The following is a 23,276-nucleotide window of genomic DNA, read 5'->3' as shown; positions in this document are numbered from 1 at the left end:
AACAAAACCAAAAACAAACAAACAAAAACACACAACACCCTCCCCCCCCCCAAAAAAAAAAAACATAGCATGTAGTCTTTATAGCTGTACTGAGCATCACCTTAGAAGGAGCTCATGGTTTGACCCACACATACTCCTGCTGGAAGGTTGCCCTGAATAGTTGTAACTTTCAAGTGAGGAGCCTTTTTCGCATTTCTGCTCTAAAAATATTCATAGGTACTTTCTGGTGGTGTTTGTGGTTTTTTTTTTTTTGGGGGGGTTGTTTGTTTGTTGGTTGGTGGTTTTTTTTGTTGTTGTTGTTGGTTTTTTTTTTTTGGTGCCAAGGATGCCTTTGCTTAAGCCTGTTCCTTCCATCCTGCCTGGTGTTTATTGCTATGTACTTGTAGAGGTGGTCAAATTCTCCTTCAAACCTCTACTCTGCATTGCTGAACAGGGCAAATTTGGTATTTTCTCATCAAATAACAGTCTCTCCACTCCTCCACTAATCCCTTGTTTTTCAGAACAGGTTTCTCAACACCAAGTGCTTTCCTTGCTTTGTGCTTCTGTCTGCTTTGCATTTCTCCTACTGATCTCTTATTTTCATCAGTGCAACCTTCAGCAAGACCAATAAGACACCTGAGGTAATGTTAGATACTTCACTGAAATCCAGACATTCTCACATCTGTGATTGCTGCATGAGGTTTATGGATCAGAACTTCTGAAGAGGATGATTTTTTTTCCCTGTAAACAGTGCACAGTACAGGCTATTGTTTTCTCTAGCATTGGTGTTTCTATTCACATTTGCCATTAAGCCTAGTCCAGGTATGGTTTGATAAGAGGAGGTTCTGGGATAGGAGTGGTGTCGCTGTTGGTGGAGACAGGAATGCGACATACACACACCGAAGTTCATGCAGCAACAGCCAGATTGTATTGTGGGGCACCCCTTTTTATGGGGGCTTTGAATTTCCCCCTCTTAAACACCTCATTGGGTAAGGGTCTCAACACTGCCCAGCTCACTGGCCAATGATGTGGGTGCATCCTTGGTTCAAAGGGATTGGCTTGGTCTCATATGTGATCTTGAATTCAGCCTATCACCTTCATACTTGGGGACTTGTTTACTTCAATTCCCTAATGAGCTAGACTGGTTGAGGAAGTGTCTATCATGGCCAAATTATTTGTGCAGCTATAGACCAGCTATAGCTGTCACAGAGTGGCACCCTATGTTCTGAAAATGTTGAAATTAATATTGATTTAGCTTCTCTTAGCACTTTTTAGTCTTATGGAATTGTTCAACTATAGCCTGCAAAGGCTGAAGGGGCTCGGGTTCCTCTTGTATAATTATACCATGCAAAACCGTGAAATGATTTGAATTTTTATTTTTGTGTTGCTCCATAATATTTTACATTTGTAATCCAGGTCATTGCCAGCCAGAAACCTCTGTGATTTAAAAAAAAACAAAAACAAAACAAAAACAAAACAAAACAAACAAACAAAAAAACAACAAAACCACACCCCATAAATTATGGCATTTTAAACATCAAGATGATGAAAGTCACGGTGTTAAGAAGGGATATAATTTTCAGTCATCTCTTCACAGTTTTTCAGTCAGGTTGTTTTCGCATTCTGATCAATAGGAATTTAGCTGTTTACTTGAATGAGGTCAAAATAGCTTTTTCTTGTTTATATGGATTTATATTTAGATTCAGAAATCTATTTTTGAAAGAAAATGTCTTTCATCCCAGCTGGCATTCCTGTTTCTCATTACATAATCTATTTACTGATATATTGAGTAGAAGACTTTCTATACACAAATTTTTAATACAGTCATTCCCTCAATGTGGAATTTACTCTAAAACTAGAAATACATTTTATATCTCATACAGATTGCTATGCTAATCAATAAAAATCTGTGGACAACAAGAATTTGTGGACCAGATTATTAATTATCCTGTTGTGTCCTTTTAGTATGGGAATAAATTTAACTCTAATACTAATCTTTAAGTCTCTTGTACTTAATGCAAAACAACAAACCTAGAATAAAATACAAAAAGAAAAACATACTGTCACCCTGTCTCCAGCCCTCAGAGCACAGTGACTGAGTGTTGGTCATTAAATTTAATTCCACAGTTTTAAACTGAAAGACTTCAACCTTCTTTGAGAGACACAACAGTGACTGTCGGCTGATCAGGGGTACAGGGATTTTTGAATTGGGGTGGTAGTGCAGTACAAAACACTAAATACACACACTGGTTTATTTGAAGATAACAGAAACATTTGCACTGATTTCATGGGATTATTTGCCATTTGTAGTGTGTGGCTGATCCTTTTTCTGCTCTAAGTCCTAATTGAAAATTTCCACTAGCCTGTAAGGCAAACACCTGAGACGCTTTTGCAGTCCAAGCTCTTCTTTTCTGACCACAGACCCTGAGGCAGGTGCTGGAGGTGACAGCAGGTTCTCAGACATATTTTATCACTATTCACCCTGGAAAGCACTTGTATTACAACAGTTTATCACTGTCTTAGAGGAACAGCTCTGGAAGTTGTAATTTGGGAAAGGTTGGCTTATTTGTATTGGGAATACAATCTGTCCACAAAGTCAAAATACTAAGGTTTTCTTCTCTGTTCCATGGCTTTGTAGAGTACGTGACAGCACAACAGTTTTGTCCATATTTGTAAGCATTTTTACAAGGATTTTCCGAATGCTGGGAAGTGTATGGCACACTAACAGAATACATACAGAACAGAAAGTTAGTTTTTGTAGTTTTTTATAAAACTACAAAATTTAGTAGTTTTTTATCTCCATTATAACAGCAACATTTGGAATTATGAGAGATTCATGTAGAAACCAGGAAAAATATTTGGAAACATGTTTCTGAAAATCTTTCAGTGACAAAAATACAAAGTTAAATTAAATTTCTTACTGTATTAGCAGGTCTCATAAAGTAAAATATTTATAGCCTTCTGGATATTAAAACAACAATCATATGATGTATTTTAAAAATTGGCAGTGTTGCCTGAAGTACTGGACTAGAGCAGCAAAACCACAGGGAGGTTTCTTTGTTAGGCAGAAATTAAACATCCCATTTTGATCTGTTTGTTCCTGGCCTTTCTGGAAAAGAGGAGCTGCTAGCAAATTCAGGTCTACAATTTGGCATTTCTCTGCGTGGCACATGATATTTCAGAATTCCAGGTGTCTGAACAATGAACATGGACTGCCTTGATGAAGTTGTGGCAATTCCCAGCAGAACGTGAAATTTTCTTCCATTTTCGAGTCTGCACAAACACGTAATATGCCTTTACAGAAAACTCATACTAGTGTGCAATCTGAGAAAGTTTTTCACTAGAAGCAGTCACCAATGTATCAGAGATATCCATGGGTTAACCTGACCTCTTCCTCTTACTAACAGATGGGAATTTTATACCTCCTTCCAGTTATGTTCTTACAGGTATTGCTAATTTTTATGGGTCTGATTTTTTTAAAAGACCTGATTTCCTTACAAATATTGCTGGTACCTTGTAAAGTACAACAGAAATGCATGTTCCTAATGTCATCACCTGAAGAAAAATTCAGGTTTTAAAAGCTAGGATGGTAATGGATCTTATGAATTCTCACTGTTCTGGGATCCTAAGTAAGTGTCCATGAAGTTGTTTGGGTTTTTTCACTGAGTGCCTGTGTATGGGGAATGAAATAGAGCATAATGGAATTGATAAAGGAGCTTGGTATCTTAGGCCTGATCAAGCAGAAACCATGGTAAAGACAGACCCAGATAAAGGCTCCCTGGGGTAGAAGTGATCAAGAAATATATTGTGAAACTTAGTAATGATTACAAGTAACCAATGTCATAAAGAATGTATAACCAATGAGAAATTGTTACCAAAAATAGAACTCTATATGTACCATGCAAGAAAAACCCTACATAAATACCTTGTAGGCTCAATAAATTAGGCTTCTGATTGGAATTTGGAATGTCCCCGTCTCTCAATGGCTGAAAATTGGTAGCCCCGTGTGAGGAGCAAGGAACAGCCTAGCTGGCTGCAATTGACAAGCCCCCTGGAACTGGAAGTGCTGGTGCAAGAACCAGAATTGGGCCTGAAACAATCCCTCCACGCAGAAGGAGGTGAGCTGGGGGGAGCATGGGACAAAGCATGTTTAACAGAGAGAGAGGCATTTTTAAGATTATGCTTTCTTTGCTTGCAAAACATGACAAATCCTTGCCAAAGCTGGATTTGAAACTTATTCTGAAATGGGGGGCTGTTAGTGTCCCAACGTAACTGCCCCTTCTATTCTCACAGCTGCTGTCTGGGATGACGTAGAGGTGAAGCTCTATGATTTAGCTACTATGGGACATGAGCCAGCAATGCATATGCTCCCGTCCTGGAGAATAGTTTTTGAGACATTGAAAAAGCAAGAGTAGTCTCAGGCTGTATCCTCTGCAGATACTGCCAGCCCCCTACCCTGCTTTGTCTCACCCTACTCTGCCTCTCCCTGCCTGCTTGAAACTGGTGTTCCTGATACTGAAAAGCAGCTGCAGCCATCAACCCCTGCTCCGCCCAGTCAAAGGTGGAAAAGGCATCCTTGTCTCATGGTCGTTAGCAGACTATATTGCTGATGGCAGCTCTAGCAGTGAGGAGGAGGGGGACCATTTCTGTCGCAGTGTCCTTCTCAGAGCAGCTGCTGCCATCCACCCGAGCTAGCCCTGACACTGCCATCAGATGGGGAACACCCCTCTGGATCCTGGAACCCCGAGGAGTGGCTAAGGGGGTTTTCCCCTTGTCACAGGCAAGACCACACCGATGGCAGAGGAAGGAGTCAGACTCAGCTGGAGGGCAAATTCCAAGGTGTTTATTCAGTCCCAGCAGGGACACCAGAACCTCAGGCGGGCAACTCCAGCACGGGGTGATGAGCTCCGGGCTTAAATACAGGCGAGGGACTAAGGGAGGAGACAAACCAACATCCAATAAGGGACAAGGTGGGAGTGAAACAGGGTTGGAGGGACATTTAAAGAAACCAGTGAGAACATAAAGGGAAGAATTTCCTCAGCTCCTGCCCTATCACTCAATGTCCTTACCTGAACTCTCTAGAAGCCGGGAGGACCAATCGAATGACAGACAGGGCCCGTAGGAGGGGACTGGAAAGAACAAGGGAGGATTGACAGGGAAGAGGGGCAGGGATAAACCTTGGAGCATTTCTCAGGAGAACAGGGGAGTGCAGAACAAAACATTACAACAAAAATAAAAAACATAAATACAATACGAAAATAAATAACACAGAGCACAATGCAATACACTTTGATCTGGGACCAACAGATCCAGATGCTGAGCCTTTATGCAATTTACTGACCACCTAAAACAAGCTCTTGAAAGACAAATTGAGACTAACATTGCCATAGAGGTGTTGCTTTTAAAATTAACTGTTGAAAATGCTAATGAGGACTGTAAAAACTGCTTAGGTCCTAAGGAGGAACCCACCTTGCTGGAAATGATAGAGGCATGTAACACCGCAAACCTCAGCCTAGCTGCCACAATCAGCCTTTGCTGGGCCTGATTTACAATCCGCCACACCAGGGAGCACCACACTGGACCTGGCAACCTCTGTCACAGTAACGTTACTTGATGCATCTGTTCATTTGCTTCCCACAGGAGTTTTTGGACCACCAAGGCACTGTATGCATGCACTGTTTTTAGGTCAGTTGCCTACCTCTTTCATGAGACTGTTCATTCTTCCTGGGGTTATTGACTCTGACTCTGACAATGAGATTATGATCATGGCCTGGACCATCTGGACACCTCAACCACGTTCCACAACTCCGCAGGGAACTTGAACAGCTCAACTGATTTTACTTCCCCAAACCATGAGTGTATCTTTCACAGATGTAAAGCAACAAGGGGGATTTGGATCCAGTGGGACACCGCAAATATGCTGGGTACAACCCATATTAGAGCAATGCCCCACATGCTGGTGTACCCTGACATTACGAGGACAAAAGATAACACTTGTCGGCCTCATAGAGGCTGATGTTATCTCTCAAGCCAAATGGGCCCCACAGTGGACCCTTACTGAAGTGACTCAGGCACTTTGAGGAATTGGAGGGAGCAGCCGAAGCTATCAAAGATGACACTTGATACAGATCAAAGGCCCCAAGGGGCACTTCGCCTCAGTCAAACCAGTGCCAATGGTGCTATGGGGGAAGGATGTTCTCTCCCAGTGGGTCTTTAGAATGCAATTAGATTTTTACTGGGGGTCATTGAAGCACACAACACTTTAAAACTAACCTGGAAAGCAGAAAATCTAGTTTGGGTGGATTGATGGCCCCTACTATTGTAGAAACTGCAAGTATTAACAAAGTTGGTCCAACAACAACTCCAAAAAGGTCATACTGTCCCTTCTACCAGTCCTCTCCTAGGTTTGTTGTCAAAAAGCAAACTGGCAAGTGGTGTTTATTCCACGATCTCTGGAAAATTAATGCAGCTATGGTAGACATGGGGAACATTACAGACTGATCTCCCGTCTCCTACCATGATACCCAGAAATTGGCATCTGACTGTTATTGATTTAAAAGATTGGGTTTTTGATATTCCTTTGCATGCTCCTAAATTTGCCTTTTCAGTTCCTAGCACAAACATGCAAGCACACTTGCAGCAATATCACTAGGTTGTTTTATCTCAGGGCATGCTATCTCTACTATCTGCCAGTGGTATGTTGCTAAAGTCCTCAATCCTGTTCGTCAACAAATGCCCAGTATTCTTTTGTACCATTATATGGATGATATTCTTGCAGCAGTTGAACAACAGGAAGTCATGGAGAAAGCCTTAGCACTTGTCACTAAACGTGTAAATCAGGCAGGGCTTTGCATAGCTCCTGAAAAGGTACAAAAACACCCTCCCTGGAGGTATTTCGGGTAGCACATTGGAATTCATTCAATTTCCCCCCAAGCTCTGCAAATTCAGACAAATATTCATGCCTTACATGATGTGGAAAGACTTCTGGGAATAATTAACTGGGTTTGCTCCTTGTTAGGGATTTCAAATGCAGAGCTAAGTCCTTTGTTTGAACTGCTGAAAGGAGACTCAGACCTCACCTAGACAACTTACTTTACAACCTCAATTGGCTCTGCAATGCATAACTGATGCCTTAGTAAACAGATAAGCTGCACACTGGGCATCTGAGCTGCCTTTTTTTTAATAATTCTGCGTCCAGCAAAACAGCCCCACGCTTTGATTTATCAATGGGACTCCAAGGCACCAGGCCCTTTTCTTGTCATTGAATGGAGTTTTTAACACACCAAATAACCAAAACCATCAGTATCCAACATGAAATGATGACCCAACCTAGTTGTTAAACCAACGACCTAGTTGTTAAAGCCTGACAGAGACTCACTTCTCTTGCATGAGTAGAATTTTCCACTATTTTCCTGCCTATTGTCACCTTTTAGTTGAATTGGATATTTCAGTAATCAGGGGCTGTTCAGATGGCCTTTGCTGAATTCAGTAGTCAAATCTCAATACATCCTCCAAAACATAAACTTTTAACCCCTTTATTTCAACTGATAGAAAAACCAAAGAGGAGTAAGTTTCCACTTAAAGCCTTAACAGTATTCACAAATGGTTCTGGTTGCTCTCATAAATCAGCGGTAGTATGGAGAGACCCCTCTTCTAGTGCCTGGAAAGCATGTGTATCCACAGATGATGGAGTCCCCCAAAATTGTTGAACTTGCTGCTGTTGTCAGAGCTTTTCAAAATATTTCTTTCAAAAAAGTTCCTTTTAATCTGGTTACAGTTTCAGCTTATGTTGCAGGAATCATGAGGAGAGCTGAAGTATCAGTTTTGAAAGAGGTTGAAAATTTTCAACTTTTTTATTGGCTGCAGCTCCTTGTCTTTTCCTTAGAAAATAGAACCTCTCCTTTATTTGATATGCATATTCGATCACATACAGACCTTCCCAGATTTTTAGCTGAAGGGAACAGGCAAACTGACCTTTTAACAATGCCTGTACTGCAATCTGTTCTACCTGATAAGATGGAACAGGCTAAATCGAGCCATTCTTTTTTTCACCAAAATGCTGCCTCTTTTATTCAACACTTTGGCATTACTAAAGCTCAAGTTTCAGGAATTATTGCTATTTGTCCTGATTGCCAAAGGTGTTATTTTCCCTCTGTTGCAGGAGTTGTTAATCCCAGAGGGCTTCAGAGCCTTCAAGTCTGGCAGTCAGATGTTACCCATTTCTCTGAGTTTGGCCATGTAAGATACATTCATTCCTCTATTGATTCCTTTTCTGGTGTTCTTTTTTGCATTAGCCCATTCAGGGGAGACAGCTAAAGATGTTTGTAGACACTTCACTTTTGCTTTTGCAATTCTTGGTATACTATCTGAAGTAATGACAGACAATGGCCCAGCTTAAACTGCCCATCGAGTTGCTGCCATTTTTGCTTTACGGGGAATTATGCACAAAACAGGTACTCCTCATACCCCAACAGGCCAATCTATCATTCAACAGGCTCATGGCTCTCTCAAGCATCTCTTAAATTTAGCAGGGGGGTGGGATCTGGAGATCGCACCCCTGCTGAGAGACTGCAGAAAGCCCTTAATGTTTTCAACTTTTTGAATTGTTCTTCAATGGACCCCTTATCTTTCCCTGGTGTCCCTTGAGCCTCAAGAGTTAGAGCTCCTGTGCTCAGTGGAAATGGATCTTTGTATCAGGTTTAATTATTCTGGGAAAAATCAGTCTAAGACTTAGTAGATGAATAAGAAATTCAGTTAAAATAAGCTTATATGTATTAGACCTATGATGTATTAGACCTATTATGTATTATGTATTGTTATGGTTATTCCTGGTATTTTACAGTGTATGAAAAATTTAATAGACAAGTCACTTAAACATGTATTTTTGGTTGAACAAAGGAAGGGAGAGGTATGGCGAATGAAACAGAGAGTACAATGGAATTGATAAAGGAGCCTGGTATCTTAGGCCTGATGAGCAGGAACTGTGGGAGAGGCAGATACGTGTGACTGATCCCTGGATAGAAGTGACCGAGAAATATATTGTGAATCTTAGTAATGATACCAAGTAACTGATGTCATGAAGACTATATAACCAATGAGAAATTGTTACCAAAAAATAGACCAAGAAATATTTGTGAATCTTAGTAATGATACCACGTAACTGATGTCATGAGGAATATCCAATGAGAAATTGTTACCAAAAAATAGAACCCTATATACATGCCATACAAGAAAAACCCTATATAAACACCTTGTATGCTCAATAGATTTGGCTTCTGATCAGAACTCACAATGTCCCCATCTCTCAATTGCTAATACCCATGACAGAGCATAATAGACTTATTTTCTCATTATAAGCGTAAATTTTGTGTTGCAAAAACCATGAAAGTTTAGGATAGTTGGCAGGTCCAGCCTGCAAGCCTCCTCGAGCAAGGAGACGCGAGGTATGGTGCTACCAACAGAAATGATATTTTGTTTTCGTTCCTGATTTCAGAAGAGGAGAGTGCACGTGTCACACTTCTGTGAGGCTGTGATCAATTTGCCATACCACCACCATGGTTTAATGTAATGGCACCTGGAAGACGGAGGTTGGCTTTTGTATTGGACGGCTTGATGGCTCACATCTAGCAAATAAGTGGAGGCTCTTCCATGTTCTTTGAGGGCTAAGCTGTTTAAAACTACATTTCATAAAAAGTCTGTAACAAAAAATTAAAAAAAATATTATTATTTTTTTAATAATATGGTTTATGCAGCTTATATGTGTGGTCAATATTAAGCTTAACAATTGATGCCAATGTAGGCCAAACTTGACCATTCAAAGAAAGCAGTTTAATTAAAAGAAAACAACACCTGTGTGTTATTTATGCATAAAGAAGAATTCAAATGCAGGATTATAAATATCCCATAGAAAAAAATATCCATTAAAAATCATTGACTTTTTTTAAATGCTTAATTTGGAATGAGAATTTCATGGATGGACAAGAGAAATGTCATCCTCCTTGGCTTATTAAATCTGAAATCTCACCTATGAAGCAATTTACAGTTTTTCACTGCCAGCTGGCTTGTTACAGACAATACCCATGCTATTAAATTGTGCCAGCCTTTTAAAAAATGACCAGATTCAAGTTGCCTGATGGGAATACCCTTTTGCTTGAGAAACAGGGTGTTGTTTTGATCAGTGCAACTGTACCCAGGACTTTTCTAAACATTTGAACAGTGTAGAAATTGAGTATTGGCACCCAAGAGCACTTCCTGACATGGCTTAATTTTGTAGTGTACAGTACAGGCAGAACAAAAACTGCTCATTCAAGAGTACACAATAAAGACTGTAACTTATACCTTTAAGATCTACATTACTTTATGAAATATCCCTCTTAAAAAGGGAGATAAATAAATAAAAATGAAATTTAGTGCTTTGATTAGAATGCAAAACACCAGTTTCTTGCAAGAAAACTAAAATATGTTGGTTCAGAATGAACAGATGTGCACCTGTGGCTAATTAGGGCATTGTAATACAGCTCTGTTACCAGTATCCTAGAGCTGTGGCTGGTGAATCCCTGTGGTCAGTGAAACCTAATGCTGCCTCTCTCTGATGATGAAGGTTATTGGGACTTGAGATAGCACCAGATATCATTGACAATAGCTTTAGATCTATTCTAGATGGGTTTTCATTTGTATCTTTTCAATTTCCCAGTGGAAAAACCAATGACATTACTGGCCTGCAAAACCTGTATTTGCTTTTCAATAAGTTGCTCAGAATAGAGAATCTACTTAATTTTTAAATTTTCTAGAATTGCAGGGATCTTGCTGAATTTTGTGTTATATATAGGGATAGCAGTTTGATAAAAGCCTTTCTGTAGATTTATGCCATTGGCTAAAATTCCTCTCTGCTTCCTTTCAAATTTGCTGTAGTTTCATTACTTTACAAAGGCACATTAGTGTATTTACAAAGCTTTTGAGGTTGTTTGTTGTGGTGCCTTTCGAGGTGTTGTGTCACGCTCACCCGGGCTAGGTCAGGCACCATGGTGAGCTGAAGGTACAGCCAGCAGGTAGCACCAGCAGAGCTGATTCCTGTGGGTCCTTGGTTCCCTGAACCTCGTCAGCAGGCACTGTTAGAATGCTACAACAGTGGCAGAGAAGTGAAGAAAGGACTCTGTAGAGTAGTCACAAGGATTTTATTGGAGCATCTGGGGAGACCTCCTCACCTGCTAAGAGCTGCTCAGACAGAGCACCCCAGGCTGCTTGACAGCACCTTTTATTTTGGGGGTGGGACAAGGGGAGGAGGCAGGGAGTCAGCAAATCAGGGATCACTAGGGAGGAGTCACATGGGTGAATGACATTTCCATAAACCAGAATAGATGATGGGGAGGGAACTCTTCTGGATCTGACCTCTCACTTGACACCCTTGGTAGAACTTTCTATCTCCAGGGGAAGGCCCCAAGATGACAGGCAGACTCTAGAGGAGGAGGAGTGGGGGACTGAGAGTTAACTGTCAGAGGAGGAATTCCAGGGAGGAACCATGAAGGGAAACAAACAGGGGTACACAAAACAAACCATTTGACAATAAAGCAAATATCACAACTAAGTGAAACTTGCACCACAACAGTTGGTTTGGTTTTTTTTTTTAGGCTGGTCTTAAAATAATTTTATCTCTAATGCAATTTAAATTATTTTTATGTCTTGAAGTTAATTAAAAACTCTTGCTTATTAGGGACTTGTTTCTTAGTTTATAATGTGCCTGTGGTCAATAAAGTAAAAGATGGTGAAGACAGTGAGTATAACAAAGTGGTAGAATGTAATGTGTTTGTGGTGCTTTTTGTCTTCTGACCTCTGTACAAACTATAAAACCTCAGCACACTGTGAGGGTTCATTGTAAGAGCTTTGCTAAGTGAAGTTAGGTTGAGCAGAGAGGTTCTGTGAGTTGAACAAAACTGTAGAGGAAATGAATGCTCATACCAAGGAAAAACTACACTGCTAGGTTTTGTCTTTTGCTTTAAAAAGGATGCGGGTTTTGCGGGAGTTTAGGTCTCCTGGGGCTTCTTTGCACCTCACAGAGGAGTGTACTGTACATCAGCCATACTGACAGATCAAGTTACACCTGTTCAGTAAGCGCTGCTCACTCCAATTTTGTGGCATTACCCTGCATCTATTACAATGATTCTTTTGAATTTCACCATAAATTACTGAGTTTCTCCCCCAAAAAATATATTCTTCACCTTTTCCATATGCAACTGGAAAAGGTGCCCAGTCTGTGTGGAGACTTCAGTGGGAAGATTTCCCTATATGAGGGGTCTGGGCAATTGCAGGAGAAGATGCATTATCTTTGTCTTCTGTAGCCCAGACATACAGAACAAAAAAAGAACCCCCCAAACACTAACAAACTAACCAAAGAAGCAAAACAAACAAACAACACCACCACCAAAACCCACACCCAACCAACAATAACAAAAAATGAAACAACAACAAAAAAAGAATTAAACAGAGTGGTTGTGTGAGCAACATGGTAAATGTATGTTAATTCTTCCCTGAATTCAGATAGTCTGCATATGGATGACTGTTCCGGATAGAAGTAAGAAAAAGCCACTATATCAAAGCTCTTCTAGCTACTCTGATGCTGTAGCCTACTTACAGTTTAGGAGGAGGATTTCATGTCACTGCAGACAGTTAGCTCTCTGCACAAAGCCCACTCATTTGCGAATTATGTGGGAAGATGTGTGTGTTACCATCTCTACATATGTCAGATTGTACAGAAATTACTGTCCATGATCTGCTGTCACCACACCTGGTGTAGTGTCATCATCCCTAAGGCCGCTTCATTCTCCTAAAAGCTGTAATGTTAAAAAAAATAAAAATGCTTCCAAATGTAAACCAAAACTAACTATGGGGAATACAGTTGAAACTTTATATAACACAATTGCGTAATTTAAAGCTTCCTATCTGATCTATCTCATAACTCTGAGCATCATACATCAGCAAAGAAAATAATGATATTTAGATTTATTCATCTATGCTGATGAATTTCTTTATTCTTTTTCATAATACACAGATTTATTATCTGAAATTGTAAATCAAATCAAACGTGTTAGTAAATACTTGTGCTAAGTATAAAGGCAAATATTCTTTGTTCCACTAAAACGATGTTCAGTTAAATGAATCTGACTAGGCTAGTTGACATTTTATGAAAATACTTGGAAGCTGGTTTCTCAAGTAGCAAACATAATGGCATAATCATATTTTCCGGAGAAACCAGTAAAAGCAAGGTAAGTGCAAAGAATCAGATTTCTGCAAGATGTTTAGTGGAGTTTTCGTTATTTGTGGCCTTTAAGTCTCTGTTTTGTTGTTATCCAGATGCTGAATTCCAAAACTTGCTGAAATAATACATCCAGAATATCAATTTATACTGATTTTGTCTTCTGTGGTGATAAAGTAGTCCTCTGTTCATTCAGTCCCAAAACCAATGTGACTACCAGAAAGGAATGGTGGCAAAGGGGAGAGAAGGATGTGTATATAACTATAACTTGATCTCACGCTTTTATTACTGAAGCCTTGTTCATGCCTGTGGAGCTGGCTTCTGACATTACCATTGATGGGGTTTTTTATTTGGTTTCTCTTTTTTTTGAAGCTCTTTAAGCAGGAATTCTGACATATACTTCTGCAAGACCTCTTAAAACAATCCCTGTATATTCAAAATTATTTCCATTCTTGTGTTCTATTTTGTACAGGAAAAATCTAATCCTAAATAATGTTTTTACCATGTAAGCAACAGATAAATGCACTTTTTCACAATCAGCACAAACAACACTATTGAATTTCCAAAGCATATAGGATTTCAGGTCCTGTTCTGCATTCAAGGTTATGTGCTGCCTAAGGGATAAATGGAAGCACAGAAACAAGTTGTCATATTACTATACATATTTTAAATAAACTCTGACAAATTTGAAGTAGGGGAATTTTACATGGATTTCAGTGGTGACAGCACTGTTTCAAAACCAAATTATTATGTGCCCCCATATCCCTTTGCACATGTCACTCTGACATCTGTGTAGCTTATATGCCTCAAAAGTGTCAAAATTGTGGAAAATGAGATCTAGAAGAACTGCCTCGTTTCCCCTAGGATAAGCCTACAGTAGCTCCAGGTCACATACCATATCCTCTTATCAATCTGTAACTTCTGTGCAGTTGTTGGACCTGTGAAGTGCAAATTGGCTAACACACACGTGAGATTGTAACTCTGCAGAAGTGCTCACGAGCTATAACATTTTAGATATCTCTCAATTCCCCAAGCTGCATGTGCCTTCTTTCCAAAGTCTACACCAACATGGAATGTAGGATTCCAGGTACATTTTCAGTGATGCATTTTGAATGTTTCTGTGTACTCTGTAAGATCTGTGTTGAATGATGATTTTAGACACCACTTAGATGGAGACTGGCTTTCCCATTCTACTTGTATATGGTGAATCCCTCACCTTTCTAGGACTAGAACACAGGGAATTTTTTTCCCCAATATCCTTCTGGTTTATTAAAAAGTTTATTTAAACTTCCTCTTAACTGATGAAAATTCTGTGTCAATTAAACATGCTGATTCAAACAATATATGGCTGTAATCAAACCAAATTACTGTGTAATAGCTTTCATTATGCAAGGATCCTTTTTTTTTTGTGCAGCTTTTTTGAGGGCTACAGAAAGAGCTTAATTACAAGTCTAGACATTCCTGAAAAGGGAGCAAAAGAACTCCCTGTTTTCAGCTCCTTATGCATGTGATACTGCACTTATAGCAGAAGATGTCCAGTGCTGGCTTTGGTTCAAAACCCTGCAGTCCTGGTTTTGTAATAAATTCAGCACACAAGTCCTAAATATATTCTGTCAAGCAGTGAAAACTGGTGGAAATTTTTCCTTTGAAAACAGGAGTGCATCTGATATTCATGATCATGGCTGTCATATTATCAGCATCCTGGACAGAAATTGCTTAATGAATAACGAATAACTAATAACGAAACCACTGCACCAGCCAGCCACATCAGACAACAGGCTTCTCCCCACTGCTAATGCACACAGAAATCTGCCTTGAATGCATCATCAGTCCTTGAATGCATATCACTGCTCAGGAAGAGCCCATCCTGGAGTTAAACACAGACACATGGAGAAGCAGAGAGCAGGTGAGGGTCTTCATGCCTGGGATTGAATGGCACCAGGAATTCAAAGGCTGAAGCCAGGAAGGCCCAGGCAGAAAATATGAATGCATCTACCAGGAGACAAGAGTAGCAAACTCAATCATCTTTACAAGAAGAGCTACAGGTGAAAGAGACCTATTGAAAGATGTCTAGAAGAAGGAAGCACTGTTTCCGTGGGGTTTTTTTTCTGCTAGTTTCCATTAAATTTCCATTAAATGTTCAGCTATACCCAGATGTCTAGTATGTTTAATAGCAGTGACTAAGCTGTAAAAGATTATCCTAGAATAAGAAAATATTAAATAAAAATTAGCTTCAGAGTGTATTCAAATTTATATATTTTTTTAAATTGTTTACACCCAGTGACCTGCATAGTACAATCTTGTAAGAACAAGCTTTTTAAGCCTAAAATAGGTTTAATAGATAACACTCACTTCTGAGGGAGGCTGGGCAGCAAAGCAGACAAATGTAGTACTCACTTCAACAGGAAGAAGTAAGAAATTAACTTCACTCCCCACAAAAATTTGAAGTAAATAATGAAGAAAAGAATATGGGTATCCTGGGGAATAACAAGGCATGGAGGTCACAAGCAAGGCAGGACTTTGTTCAGATCAAGCCATGCCAAATCTGTCTGACTTTTTGTCAAGCACAGTATTAGTTAGTGGGGGAGAAGCAGAAGGTATTGTACTTAATTGACATAAGTAAAGCTTTCGGTATTTGATTCATCTGACAGTTTTACAATAAATTAATGAAATACTATCAAGGTTATGTGATTTTAAGTTGGTTAGAGACTGGTTGTCTCTACTGAGAGAATGTGTATCAGCGTATCTGAAGATCAAAGTGGAGGTTCAGAAGAAGCTTTGTGTGCTCTGCTTTTTTAGTGTGTTTTGTTGGTAACTTCATATGATGGAATAGAAAGTCCGCTTACAAAAATTCTGGACACCATAAAATTGGAGAAAGCTGCAAGTATATTGCAGAATAGGATTAGGGATATAATAACTTTACTAAATTTCAATGTTCTTTTTGTACTGTCAAGAACTGAAAAAAAGAGAAAGGACTTGAAGGTTACACTGGATCAAAATGTAGTCAGGAGTGGTATATGTTGGGGGAAAAAAAGGCAAATACATTTATTTATATATTCTATAAAGTTTGTCAGGTCACAGCTACTGGAATGAATTTTTGCATTTTCAACACATTAGTGCAAGTTGACACTTTCTTGTAGGAGAAAACAAGAATGACCAAAAGTCTGAAAAGACTGACCAAACAAAAGTCCTGCATTCTTAGAGAGAAGAATTGTTGTGTACACGGTGAGAAGTACTCAAAAGTGTCTTGCGAAAAAAGGAGATAGTCTGCTTTCTGCCTCTTCCATTATACAGGAAACAAAGCAGTGGATTTCATCTGCTCTTGTCAAAATCCAGGTGAGTTGCAGGGAAGTACTTTCTAACAGTCAGGAAAGCACAACCTTGTGATAAATTGCTTGGGGAAATTGTAGAGTCTCTAATAGCAGAGGTGTGCAGGAATAAATTGAACAAACTGTTGTAGGTGTAATTGATGCTGCCAAGGAGCATGGAGAGGAATGGATGATTCAGGTTCATTACAGCCCTACTTTTCTACAGTTCTGTGAAATGGGTAATAATAATAAAAAAAAATTAAGGGATAGGGCCAGAGTTTTAAGCAGTTTTACATTTTTCCTTTTGTCATAAAATCTTACAGTTAGATAGGTACCTGAATTACTAAACAACAAAACAAAGAACAAAAGAAGCTTTCATGCTGCAAAGTGAGAGCTTTTTGGGGAAAAAGCTTAGAGGGGGAAAAAAAAAATCTTTCTGTTGCAGTCATAGTCAGTTATTCACTGTTTGGTCATGAGTTGCTGTTGTGTACCCCAGGAGTAAAGACCAAGATGAAAGTGGCCTTCATTTTAAGCAAGTCCTGCAGAGAAGGGCCTGTATGTCAGACTCAGCATGACCCAGTGTCATGATGAGTCCGACCTCAAAGTTTATCAAAGAGTAATAAGACTGTGCTACTCAATTTTATTATAAAACTTTTCTCCCAGATTACCTGGGAGGTGTTTGTGGTTTTTTTATTGGCTGGCATTCTCTGTTGAAAATCTGAAGAAAGTGAAAACTGAATATTTCAGCTACAGTGAGAGTACCACATCATGATCACATTTTAATGTGCGTGCTATATTAAACTGTTCTGTAGTGCTATGCATTTACAAACTCTACATCCAGCCATAGAAATGAAGTATTTTCCAAGCCTTATACATATCTTTTATGTGGGAAAAGTGATGTAATTCAGTAATGCCTAGGTTCATAAAGCTCTTCATAAAGAGCTCTGGCATGGTACCAGGGCACCAATCCTCTAATTTGATCACATAACTAAGTCATTAAGAGACATAGTACCTAAGTAGGAGAGCACACACTACCCGTCTTACAATGGAAGTGCACAATGCCAAAGTCTGGACTACAAACTGGGAAAGTCTTTGAAGTTATGCAAAGGAACATAACTTTTATTAAAATCGGTATATGAGAAATAAAGCAAGAGCAATCAAAATGTAGCACATATAAATTGTTATACAAAGTAGATTGTGCTAATTTAAATAAACCTGATTCTAAGCCAAGATATTTTAGCTCAGAATGCTCTTCATATTTACACATGACCAAGTACTAGTCCTGTCAATACCAGGAGCTTTAATGCTACAGGGGGAGCAGAGCTATTAGGACTGATGAAAATTTGGAAACAGGTCAGTCCCAGAGTATCTACTAAATAATGGAGCCATGCTGAAAATGAATGTTGCAAGGTGGGTGTGGAGCAGGAAATGTTCTCAGTGACAGGTCACTCAGGCTGGAGGACAGAAGGTCACTGCGTCTGCTAGAGACCTTTATTAATAAGGCTGTGTGGATGCAGATACCTTTTACAGACATCCAGCCAGCTCTCTATCCCCTCAGGGGACCTATGAACACAGCTGGTACTTCCATGAAGGATGGGGTATCTGTATCCATAAAACCACTGGGGATTTTTGTTCGGTTGGTTTTGGGGATTTTATAATACATATTGCCCTTCTGTCTGCTAGTTCACAACAGAATTATTGACCCTATTGGCAAAATTAAAAAAAAAAAAATGATGTGCTATGAAAGATATAAGCTGCCAACTGTAGGTCTGTTAAACCCAGGACCTGGGAGCATGAGGCATCCCTAGCCAGGTGCATGTCTTGTCCCAGCCCAAACAGGAAGTTAAGCAGGAGAAACAATGGATGAGAGAGAAAAGAACAGGAAAGACTGATTGTAGAGTATGACCATGGCAGGACCTCTGTAGGCTGCAGAGAGATGTCAGAGGAGTTACTATATCTGGGCAGGAATTCTGGATTAGATGCTGGGAAGATTAATGGAGGTATGGTGAAGAGGGAGTAGGTGCAGGTGTTGTGATGAGGGCACATGAGAGAGAGGGCTCAGATTATTACAGTGACAATCTTTGAAAGGCATGGGTTAAGTTATTGAGGCACTTTTCATTTGTTGGGCACACCCATGTGTGGGTTTTGTGCAAATAGTGGGCTGGACAGAGGAGGGAAATTTTCCTGCTTGGAGTTATGGGAGTTTGTAAAAAAAAAAACAAAAACCAAAAAACCACAGTTCACACTCCAAGTTCCATAATAATTGCTTAAAAAGTCATTCAGTCATGAGGCACAAGCATGGTTAGCAGATGTTCTCAGTTATGGTTCTTGCTGTGTCTGAGAAGGAGCCCCACAAGCCAGTCTCAAGTTATGACTTAAAAGGGAGGAAAAATTGAACCCTAAAGTTTTTCCCAAGATTCCCTCCCACAAAAATGTGTTTTGGGAAAGAGAAGAAAATTTCTGTTTTCAGCCTCACAGCAGAAAATGTTTTTAAGATTATGGGCATGTGTTAAGAAGTACCTGCTAAGAGACGGCAGACTTCGCTGGAACATTCCTCTGCACAAATTTGGTCAAGGATTATTTGTGCAGATGAATTGGAAGGGTCTGTTTTCCATTGAGTGATCGTGAAATGTCTGATCCTTCTCACTCCTACAGAGGCAGCTAAACTTATTTGCAGCACATGAACACAGATCAGTTCAGACCTCTTTTTCTATCCAACACAGTCTGATGGCTTTTGGTTCACCCCCTGTGTGCCACTATTACTTCTGCATGTCAGAAACACATCACTGCTGTGCTTGGGAATATCTTTGCTACAGTTATGTCTGGCATGATGAAGATATGTTTTTATGCAGGGAGGACATGATTGTTCGCAGCCATGTGGCTGCATTAAATGATGTAGCAGTGCACAGTCTATCAGTTTCCATATGCTGTAGGCTGTTTTTACCTTGAAAAATTGATTAGTTATCTCACTGCAGAAAGCTGGAACAAACACTTAAATTTCACTGTGAAGTAAGGTGAGAGTCTTTGGCTGATCTCTAAAAGCCACATCATGACAAATCCTGTGACTTTGGGATTGCAGAGAAAGTCAATAAAGAACACTTACTGCACTGTGAGAAAAACACATGTGAAAAGCACACTCTGTCACTAAAACAATGCCCAAGGACAGAGCAATGTATTCCTCCTTAATGCTATTTAATCACTGGCAATTTATAGGAACTAAAATTCCAGTGAGACACACAGTCAAGAATTCACCTCAGATGCTAACTCAATTGCACATTATAGCTGTGTTGTCTAGGTGGATATTCAACCATTTATCATTTCCTGCATAAATAAGCACAGAGACTGGGGGTTTTTGGTAGTGAAAACACAGCTGAGAGAGTTGCTACTAAAATCTAGAGCATGAGACTTTTGAATAAGATAATGTGATTCTACCCTTAAGCACTTCTCTTCTAAGACTTCAGTTTTGTGTGAGTATTTTATCAATAAGAAATACAGAATTTCTCTCACTAGTTTATCCTTTTTTTTCTATCACTATATTGTATATTATATTTTTTTCTATTTCTGTCCATAGCAGTGTAAATGGCAGAAATGTTTTCGAATTTTTTTTTTCCATTAGTGCAAGGCAGGAATTCAATGGTAAGTGAATTTGCATGTACTACATGTACTTTGGCAAGACAGATAGATTTTTCAGACTTTGCAATTGAGTGGTTTTAAAACTTGTGAGAAGTGTCCACTAAGAGACCCCAACCATTTTGTAGTTGGCTCAGGTCACTTACTGCATCCTTTCTACTCAAATATGTCTATTTAATTGTTTAATAGTTATGTGACCATTTTCCTATCTCTCAGAATGTTATGATGTGCAGAAACAACCTTCCTCCAAGCCAGACTTTGGCATCTCATCATCTATTAGATTGCTTCTTAGGAGCTATTGCTGTATTAAAATTCAAGGATAGTTTCTGAGATGTTTTTGTTCCCAAATGAACATGATGTTATCTTTGCCTTCCCGAATTTTATTTTCCTATTCAGATTACAGTATAAATCCAAGGATCCTACGCTGAGCAAGTTTGCAGAAAAAAGAACTGCTGAAAATTAGTGAAGTAACTCTGTGTGACACAGAGTAAATATTAATCTGCTGCTATAGACAATTAGAAAGACATCAACTCATGCTTGACCATTCTCACTTACATGCTTTTACTTCCTCTTTTTTAGTATCTGCATGCAAATGGGATTGTGCATCGAGACTTGAAGCCAGAAAATCTGCTGTATGCAACACCAGCACCAGATGCACCATTAAAAATTGGTGAGCAGCATTAAATGTGTGTGTGCTTCCCTGGTGCCTTTGCATCAGTAATATGTGCTAAATGATGTCTGGAGTATATGCATCTCATGATCACCCTATTTGAAGCCAGTGCTGAATAAACAGCACATTACTTCAGCAGCAGAGCTGTACATGATGGTGTCAAACGCAAAACTAGATTCTTACTTAGAGAATTTATAGCCAAAATCATGCAGAATAGGGCAGAGATTAAAGCACTGGGAACAAGAATGATCATGAGAACAGCACAAAGTTCTGTGCACCACTTCTATGCTCCTCTTTTTCTGTTAAACTAGTACCTTAAGAGAAAAGATACATTAGTATGAAAATAAAAACATGCAGGTAAGTAGTAGAAAGCAAACTGAGCAAGGCTGGTTTCTGTTTTGAAGGCAGATTTAAGGGACATGGAGAGATCTTTGGAAAGAGCACAGGGAAACTCTCTGAAGCATGGTCAGTGCCGTAGAAGGGATAAGGAGGGACAAATGATAATGCAAGAAGGATAGCCATTTAGGAACAAGTGACCTATTTGTATCTTGATCTTGAGTCAAAACATTCCCTTTTATATTTGGTCTAACAAAATAAAATCAAGTACTTTGGTTTTTGTGCTTTTAAGGCAAAGATTATTTTCATCACCTAAACTGGAATTTTAATAAGCTCAGTTTATTCTTGGTATATTTTTTAATATATATAATATATTATTTTAACTCTAAAAAAAAATTGTGAACACTTCAATTTTCATGACTTTTGTAAAGGAGTCATGCAATTACAGTGTGTATTGTCACAAAGGCCCTAGCTCTGTGAATAGTAATTCAGTGTGGAAACATTGGAGAAAGGATGATCAATTCTTCCTCTGTCACCTTCTTTATGCCCCGAGAAGCCTTCTATCAAAATACTGCTGGGATTTTGTCTTGCAGAGACTACATACTCTGACCCTTGACTAAAAAAGCAACCCAAAATAGTAATGATAATTTTATTGGGTTACTCAAAGAGTGGAAACTGAATATATGCCTAAAATATATTTCTGGATCTCTGCTTGTAGGCCCTTTTGCCTCCCACTGCACTGGCTTTCTCTAATTTTCAGAATAAAATACAAGCTACGTTTCTGTCAAGCAAGAGCCAGGAATACTCATTTGTACAGCAAATATTGCTTCCAGATTGCAGCATGGGTAGATCCATTAAATCAACAATTACCTGTGGAAATATTAATACCATTCATTTAACATATAAATGATTATTTAATTGCATATTGTTGCATTGTGTGGCAACAGTGATCACCGTGTTCAGGGAGGTACAAGCCTCCAGCATGGAGACAGATGAGACAAGTCTCTGTTTTGTTAAGCTCAAGAATCAATTTATTTCTCCCCACCCCAGGCTGGAGAGGGGGTGAAGATGAAGGAGGCAGGGGCAGGGTCATGAGGTTATACAGAGTGTTGTAGGGGTGGGGTTTTCAAAGGAGGAGTTAACAAAGGTAAGATGACCTTAAAACGGGAGCACTCACAGCGTATACAACATAAAACCCCACATTATGACAGGGAGTAAGAACACTAATATTCCCAAACCATTTTAACAGCTGACTTTGGACTTTCCAAGATGGTGGAAGATCATGTGACCATGAAGACAATTTGTGGAACTCCAGGGTACTGTGGTATGTTGTTTTGTTACTTACATTTGCTTTTATAACTGTAGATTCAAAGGAAAGAGGACAATGAAGAAGACCATGAGATCACCCTGTTACCTCATAGAACAGCGGATAATGCAATTCAGGTGACATTGTGTCTTGGTTTTGAAAGACAGTAGTCTGCCAAGGAAAGCTAGAGCTTCCCTTGGAAAGGAGAATGTAAACCCCCTTCCCTCCTAATTATTATAGTTTTGCAATTAGGAGCTTTCAGGCAAAGATATGGGAATAGGAGTAACAGTACTTTACTAGGAATAGTAAAAAAAAAAAAAAAAAAAAAAAAAACCAAAAAAAAACAAAAAAAAGAATTTAAAAAAAAAAAATTAAAAAAACAACCACCAAACACAACAAGCAAGGAAGCAAACAAAAATCCTGGAAAAAACCTTGACAGAGTCAGGGATACAACCTGGCACCCTGTTGGTCAGGGTGTTGGAAGCAGTCCAAGTAAGTCCTCCTGGAATAACAGATGTGGTTCTGTGGAGTAGAGATGGTCCTGTAGAAAGTCCAGTCATGACAAGATGGGTCTGGTCTTCCTCCAGGAATCCAGTGGAAAAACTGGATACCTTGTGTCCTTCAGTCCCAGTTTTTATCTAGCCAGGAACAGCTGGCTCCTTCCCAACTGGGTGGAGCATCTCAATATGGGATGATGGACTGTGTCATGTCATTGGTGGGCCCTAATGGGCCATTATCATAGGATATCCCCCTGGAGGATAGAGGGATGGTGAAAGAGAAAAGAAACACTGCCCCACC

The 23,276-nt window shown here is 39.4% G+C and overlaps 1 protein-coding gene across 2 annotated transcripts in view; it reads left to right on the top strand.

The window, feature by feature from the left end:
• CAMK4 (calcium/calmodulin dependent protein kinase IV) overlaps nt 1–23,276 on the top strand; it is a 208,603-nt gene that overhangs the window by 172,540 nt on the left and 12,787 nt on the right. For both annotated transcript variants that reach the window (XM_040090933.2, XM_040090934.2), the window contains 2 exons: nt 20,746–20,836; nt 22,422–22,496. In XM_040090933.2, the coding sequence (XP_039946867.1) occupies nt 20,746–20,836; nt 22,422–22,496 (166 nt within the window). The remainder of the gene's footprint in view (nt 1–20,745; nt 20,837–22,421; nt 22,497–23,276) is intronic.

Source organism: Hirundo rustica, chromosome Z (genome assembly GCF_015227805.2).
Source record: "Hirundo rustica isolate bHirRus1 chromosome Z, bHirRus1.pri.v3, whole genome shotgun sequence".
Classification (NCBI taxonomy): Eukaryota; Metazoa; Chordata; class Aves; order Passeriformes; family Hirundinidae; genus Hirundo; species Hirundo rustica.
Note: the sequence above shows the minus strand (reverse complement) of the source record. Positions and strands in the feature narration are given on the sequence as shown.